This window comes from Oncorhynchus masou, chromosome 32 (assembly GCF_036934945.1).
Source record: "Oncorhynchus masou masou isolate Uvic2021 chromosome 32, UVic_Omas_1.1, whole genome shotgun sequence".
NCBI classification, from domain to species: Eukaryota; Metazoa; Chordata; class Actinopteri; order Salmoniformes; family Salmonidae; genus Oncorhynchus; species Oncorhynchus masou.
Genome location: NC_088243.1, coordinates 12,287,520 through 12,295,105, shown reverse-complemented (window position 1 = coordinate 12,295,105; position 7,586 = coordinate 12,287,520). Strand labels below are relative to the sequence as shown.

General features: G+C 39.5%; 1 protein-coding gene across 1 annotated transcript; it reads left to right on the top strand.

Annotated features, from left to right (window-relative positions):
* Positions 1-2,061: 2,061 nt before the first annotated feature.
* On the top strand, positions 2,062-3,902 carry LOC135526899 (homeobox protein Nkx-2.8-like). The gene is made up of 2 exons (XM_064955566.1): positions 2,062-2,844; positions 3,343-3,902. Exons 1-2 carry the CDS (start codon positions 2,694-2,696, stop codon positions 3,900-3,902), a joined length of 711 nt encoding a protein of 236 aa, XP_064811638.1. The 5' UTR covers positions 2,062-2,693.
* The last annotated feature ends 3,684 nt before the right edge of the window (positions 3,903-7,586 follow it).

The window sequence follows — 7,586 nt, the reverse complement described above, 5'->3', positions numbered from 1 at the left end:
ATGAGGATTATCTCTATTTTTTAATAGGATGATAATCACTTTTTATAGGAGGATTATCCCTGTTTTTTATAGGAGGATAATCCCTGTTTTTTATAGGAGGATTATCCCTGTTTTTTATAGGAGGATTATCCCTATTTTTATAGGAGGATTATCCCTGTTTTTTATAGGAGGATTATCCCTATTTTGTATAGGAGGATTATCCCTGTTTTTTATAGGAGGATTATCCCTGTTTTTTATAGGAGGATTATCCCTATTTTTTATAGGAGGATAATCCCTATTTTTAATAGGAGGATAATCCATGTTTTTTATAGGAGGATAATCCCTGTTTTTTATAGGAGGATAATCCATGTTTTTTATAGGAGGATAATCCCTGTTTTTTATAGGAGGATAATCCCTGTTTTTTATAGGAGGATAATCCCTGTTTTTTATAGGAGGATAATCCCTGTTTTTTATAGGAGGATAATCCCTGTTTTTTATAGGAGGATAATCCATGTTTTTTATAGGAGGATAATCGCTTTTTATAGGAGGATAATCCCTGTTTTTTATAGGAGGATAATCCCTGTTTTTTATAGGAGGATAATCCCTGTTTTTTATAGGAGGATAATCCCTGTTTTTTATAGGAGGATTATCCATGTTTTTTATAGGATGAATATCAAACTATGATTAAACAAAAGTAGCCTTTCTCTTGATGTCTCTAGGGTGTGTTTTAGATCTAAATGAGTCTACATTTAGTGTTGTCGATTCTGTTTTTGTTACCAGGCTTGTTTTTAGAGTTGTATTCAGTGCATAAAGTTGCAATATCTTGGTGCGTAAAGATTAAAGCGAAATGAAAGGCCACTATTTTGATAAGCCATATGATCCAAATCATCTAGGTCAGCGACTCCGTTTGTGTGGTGGAAACTAAAAGGCTTTTTAATTCGTTTGGAAATGCATAAGTAATATTTCTGCTCACTATGAACTTGGCGGGTGTTCGACGTAGAGCAGCAGAAGATAGTACTGCACGCATCCCACTCCATTCAAAACCATGACAACAAGGAACAAGCTCGGATTTATTCTGGAAAGTTAAAGGACATTGTTGCAGGGCGTCAATCACCGTATTGCAGGACTGAACAAATGCAAAATCTCGAATGGAACAAATGCTTCCAACGGGTCTCGGACGCAGAGCTACATTTCCCTCCTTTGTTCTCGGCCTCTGGTTGGCGTGTATTTGTGTTCCCCCTCGGCCGACCACCCAGGACGACTTGAGATGGGAGGCCGATGCTTGTCCACTCTCCTCGCTAGGGTAGGCTCTGTCACCAAGGCAAGGTGCGCGGAGCAGAGCAGAGATGAGAGGGGCTGGCATGGGAACTAGATGGAACTCCACTGACTTGCCTGTGCAAGTATATCTGAAGTGTGGGACAAGAGCCAATATTAGACCTCTCTTCAGTCTGAAGTACAGTTTAACACACACTCCAAAAACGAACGGAAAAACGCAAACATGCATTATACGTTTATGCCTCATCTTCCCCTTACAGCACTCCTTACAGGTGCCCCAGAATATGAATGCGTCTTCTGGTGATTCTTGAACACCTTTATCAGCTGCCTCATTACTTCCTATTTATATCCCTTTATAAAACATGTGTTTTGACTGGGGGTGAAGGACACTTGTTCCGCCTTAGCGATATAGCATTTGACCCATCCAAGAAGGGCGTGCCATATCTTGGAATCAAAAGCACTCCTTTAATTCAAGTGTCATCTCTAAAATAACACTAATACTAAAATACTAACATATTTGTCTCAATTTATTTCACACTGTCCTTATGGCTAGCCTCTTAGAATTCACGTCTGTCACAAAATAAATAGCCATAATACGATTCTGTCTTCTCATTAGAAATTGTCATCTCTCCATTTTAGAGTGGTGCTCTATGTGTACCCTATACAGAAAAACGTCTTTTCCTCGGGGAAATAGAATGAGATTGATAGCGGAATAAATCAAATCAAAATCAAAGCGCAAGTTAAAGAAAAATAACCTAATATTGCATTATTTGAAGATGAAGACAATCCAAACAAAGTGTCCTTTAGAGGAGTTTTATTTTTATTGACCTGTATTGTTTTTATCTCGGGGACATTATTTACAACATGATTGTTCAAGTCTTTTCAAAATACCTGTAATGACTACGGGCTGCACACCCATAAATAAATTAGTTAAACCAACTCAGGGACATCTCACACTAATTGCTCACTTTGTATGCAAATATTGGACATGTTATTTCGACGGGGGGGAGTGACGGGGCTGGGCTCTGTTGTCACTTGCCACCCAAGATGTGATTCAGCTGCAACAATCACCATTATCTGGTCACCACTTTTAACGATACGGGACGAATCTGTAATGATGACGAGTGTTTCCTTCCGCCATTGTTGAGGCAACGGTGTTATTCTTCTGTGCGGGTTCACACCTACCATCATTGGATAACGGCACTCGAATCATTCAGGTACTTAGCATCCTGGAGGAGGATATATAAGCGGGCGAAGTACTGTTTATACAAACACTGCACTACCTCGTGTCCACACACAGACAGGGTATTCTAGGTCGTCTGTGACTCTGACAGCGCACGCTTAGCCATTTTTTGATACGTCGCTTTTACTCCTATATCAACGGTCTCTCTCCTTTGGATAGTTTTCACGCACAAGGATTCCGTTTTTTTCCGGAAGCAATGGCTGGTGCTGCAAAGTTCAGTTTTTCCGTGAGGAGCATCCTGGATTTGCCTGAAAATGACGCAGAGACAGTGCAGCCCTCCCCCGGTAACTCCTGCTCCAGCTCCCCTTACTCCTCCTGGATGGACAGCGACCGGACCCCTTGTCTCTGTAAGTCCCCCTGGTTGATACCTGAGCATAGAAACAGATAACACACATAACACATACTATCTTTCTATCTTGACTATCATACTATCTTGACTTTGTTGATAGCTATTTTATTGAAGAAAAATGTACTTAATATGACTGTGATATGTGGTTGTCCCACCTAGCTATTTTAAGATTAATGCACCAACCGTAACTCGCTGTGGCTTAAGAGCTTTTGCTAAATGTAAACATGTAAATATGGGTCTTGCCTAAATTGACACAATTTCATATAATCAATTACTGCGATTTCCAACATAGCTGTTTTATGAAATCCAAATTGGTATACAATTAATTAAGACTTATTGTATTTATTGGATACATTTTATAAGGAGACGTGTAGTCTATTAAAGCCTTCTATTATTTAAACATCTCTATATTCTGATATTTCTGGTGATATTGTATATCGTGAGTTGTTTATATGGTTTCTTGATCAGTGTAATAACATCATTTGTAATTCCTCAGCTTCAGATGAGAGCAGCCTGGAGACTGCCCCAGACTCAACCAAGTCAGATGAGTCTTCTCTGGACTCAGAGGCCGAGAAGAAGAAGTGCCGCGTGCTCTTCTCCAAGGCCCAGACCTTCGAGCTCGAGAGGCGCTTCTGTCAGCAGCGCTATCTGTCAGCTCCAGAGCGCGAGCAGATTGCCCATATTCTCCGCCTGACGCCGACGCAGATTAAGATCTGGTTCCAGAACCACCGGTACAAAATGAAGAGGTCACGAGCGGAGGGAAAGTCACAAGACATAAACCAACCGTCTATGTTGCGCAGAGTAGTGGTACCCATCCTAGTTCGGGATGGCAAGCCGTATCAGACCTGTTTCATTGACACGGAGAAAGGAGGCTGTCTTGGACCGACCACATTCCCGGGTACACCCTTCAATTTTGGGTACAAGTCTTTCCAGCATCCGTCGCCGTTCGCTCTACCTCAACAATACCAGCACTTTGCCAGCCCGGCAGCATCCAGACACACCTTTGCTTGGAGAGACTTTCTGAACGACTCAGCTCAATTCAGTGCTTTTACGTGACTATAAAATATAGTAGAGGAACACTTACAACCACTTTAAATGTTTTCTGAATTCTCTTATTTTTCGAGGTACTTAAAAGTGTACTAATAAGTACAGTAATATTTTGTTATGAGAAGTATTTTGCACATATTTTATTTTTGGTATTTTATTAAATGAATTGAATGATATTCTCGAAAGATTAGAGTCGTTAGTAGTTTCTTGTAATCTGATGGTAGGCCTATGGACATTCTACTCCTAGATTCGACCCCCCAATTCGATAATGTGGTGTGTGATTTGTGTGTAGGCTATATTTTATCAGTATTTTCAATGTTCATTTATTTGTATGAATTTCAAATCTACACAATGATATTTATCAAATGTACTAGGAAAGTAAAGGATTTCATTGATTTCAATATTCCGTTTCACTGTTGTCTGAAAATGTTATTGAACAAAATCGTTGTGTTGTTTGAATAACATGTTTTGTGTTTTTATAGAATTACGAATAAATAGTTTCTTTTATACATTTTTGCACATATTGTCAAGTATTTTTAATGTCATCATGCAATGAAATGTATTCCAATAAAACTATTTGGGGTATGAGAGGTACACCATCCGATAGGATAGATATAGGCCTGACACTATTTAGGATTATAGCCAAAACATAGTTGCATCTTACCAGTGCATGTTATTTTTTATTATTTTAGTAAAAATAGGAGAAAGTCTTATCTTAGAGGTACCCATAGGAATAAGAAATAAACACCAAGAAATGTGAGCTTTTATCATGTAAAAAGTCCCGAAACCTTAAAGCTGAGCAAACATAATCACTGTCTAAAGACTGGACGTCACTGAGCATAACAATACCTGGTATACATGCGACTATTTAGCTCATCTCCTTCTTGTTTCAAGAGAGAGCGAAAGTGCCATATGACTCGAAATAAACGCTAAAACTGAAAGTTGTTTTGGTCTAGCATACAAACGTGCAAGCAACGTGAAGCATAAATTGATCACATCCATAACTCTGCAACAATAGTTTATAACGAAGTTTGCAAACCGTTTTTGCAATGTTATATGTAAGTTATTAGAAAATAATAGACAATTTAACCGAAGAAGGTCTAGACTGGATGGCGACGGGCCTATTTAAAGAAGAACATGTCACTAATAATATGAACAATTTATATAGTAGACTTTTTCAGGGTATTGCACTTTTATTTCATAATTGGTTATTGGTTGGTAGACATTCACATAAATATGAAATTATGATGGTCACTTTAATTGGTCCTTCTCATTGGGAATTAGATGCACAATTTCATTGCTCCATAAAAAAATATAATTTTAGGAGGAGAAATCTCATGCTTTTAGGATTGGACCATTACACTGAAATATCAGATTTAAATTTCTTGATTCTAGAATCCATATATGTATGTAGTCAAAGGTCCCGAATACTTGTGAGGGGTAAAACACTTCACTTCATTCTCCCTCCCTATTTTCTTATTCCATTGATGGAAGTGAAATATAGCTGAGGGGTTGACTGGAATATGCGTTATTCTGTGGTAACATGGGTTCTTTTTCCACACTTTCACGACCCCATGATGTTGTTTTCTCGTCCTCCGCCCCAGTAGTGCATCGTCCCTGTCGCCAGGTCTATTGTCACTGGCGATCGGGCCACCTTGCCTCACATATGGAGGGGACTGGCCGAACCCCTCCGCGCGATACATCTCCCCTTAAACACTCTTTTTGTGCGGTTGTCTCCAGCTGAATGGACCATTGTCTGTCTTCCAAAAGGGACCCAGACAAAATCCTTAGTGTTTCAATTCGCGTGATGTTTAATCAGTGCCCGCGACAAATTTATGAGGTTTAACTGCACAATGGTGTTTAAGAACATGGCGGGTTTTAAGGCTGACAAAGACTGGCATTTAGGATGAGGTTGCCATTGGTTTTTAGAATTGGGTAGAAGAACGACTTCTTTGAGTAGGATGCTTGGTTAGATATTCCCCATACATCTGTCCTTGTCTTCTCCCCTCTTGACGAGAATGTCCATTTTTGAATACAAGTTAGTTCAAAATATAAGAACATTGACAATGGTAAACAAATGTAAATCGTAACTCAAAATATTGGATATCTTACCCTTGATTCTGTACTTTAAATATGAGACTCGTTTGAAATCCATAATTCAATTGCTGGCAGAATATCCTCTTTCATTAAATATTACAATAATAGATTTTTCGATCACAAGGATATTCATACATGTTCTATTGTTTTCTTTCGCGTTTTTCAGAAGATGATAGAAACACTCAAGCTCTTCTTGGCTCTTATTTAAACTACATTTGTGCAATGTTTCTCTATGGAGAAACAAATCTGCAAAATGTTGTGCGAGAAATTACAGGCCTAAGTATCTGCACCTACGTGTGTTGCACAACTGCACCCAAGCTTCTAATCTTAGTAATGCTTCTTATTCCGAAGATTCTAGTGTTTTATTTGGGAACCCTCGTGTCTATCATCAGAGATCATTTGAGGGTCATAAGGGTCATGTGACACTGATGGGCACATCTCACACAACAGAGGCAATCAGAGGAGAAAGTCAGGGATGCCAAGCTAAAGTGGTAGTAAATTGAATGCAGCTAACCGATATCTTGATGATGGGTTTATTGAATCAGGTGTTTTAGTGTGGACATGCAGGGTTCGAATTACATGCTGCACGCACATAAGACACTTGACATTCTCAAAATGTAACTATTAGAATATTTATGAAATAAACATGATATTATTATTTTTAAATATACGAGGACAAGAATGTAACACTAACATTCGATTAGGGATGAGGATTGCCATTTTATGACCCTTCGTGGAGTTCAGCAGGAGCCCCAGAGGTTCCCAAAGGCTTTTGGTCTGGGCTTTGGTGTAGCATGTCGTTATTCGCATCAAGGACCCCATCTTGAAGGGGTGAACTGATTCAGAGAGACGTTGCCCACTGAAATGCATGCAACCATTCAAGCCATTGGTGGTGTCACAGTCACTTGTTCTGACGGTATGATTACAGCTGGGGGCTTGTTGATGGGTCTTTCTACGCGGGATCCTTGGGACGTCCCAACTCTGACGTTGCCCCTTTGACGTTGACATTCAAAACGGTTAGGGTTATGGTCAGGGTTAATGTTGTGGTTAAGGTTGGGGTTAGGATTTAAGGTACGGATGTCCCAAGGAACTCGGATAGCGTTAACATTGTCGATGTGCGACGGCTATACCACCGCTAGATGGCAGGATAACACATGATATAGATTTCTCCATCCAGCTGACGTTCTCCTTCATCACGTGTATGAGGAGCGTCATCACTAATTTAAGAATGCGGTATTATGTGTGTATAGGCTGATGTTAGAGACCTTTTGAAAATACATGTTATTCACTCTGTAGACTTCACTGATGTGTATTGTGAAAGCAGGTTAAAACTGTTTGGAAAATGGAAAAAGGAAAGGTTGATTAGGTTGATCATTTACATTACACACACCTTTGGTATCCCGCTCATGAGTATCCCTGTATCCTTGAATAAACATAATATTTTCCTAATTTCAGTATGGGTTAAATGGAATAGTAACAGAAATATGGACACTGGCTGTAGGCATAGCCGCACGAAGATGTTTCCGGGTGGGGGTGCTGCAGATTTTCTAGCAGATATATCCTTCTGTAGCCCGGCTTTTCCCGCAGATATATATT

Coding starts and splice junctions, on each gene's coding strand:
- LOC135526899 (XM_064955566.1), top strand. CDS start 2,694: ATGGCTGGTGCTGCAAAGTTCAGTTTTTCCGTGAGGAGCATCCTGGAT. Junction 2,845..3,342: donor CGACCGGACCCCTTGTCTCT/GTAAGTCCCCCT, acceptor GTAATTCCTCAG/CTTCAGATGAGAGCAGCCTG.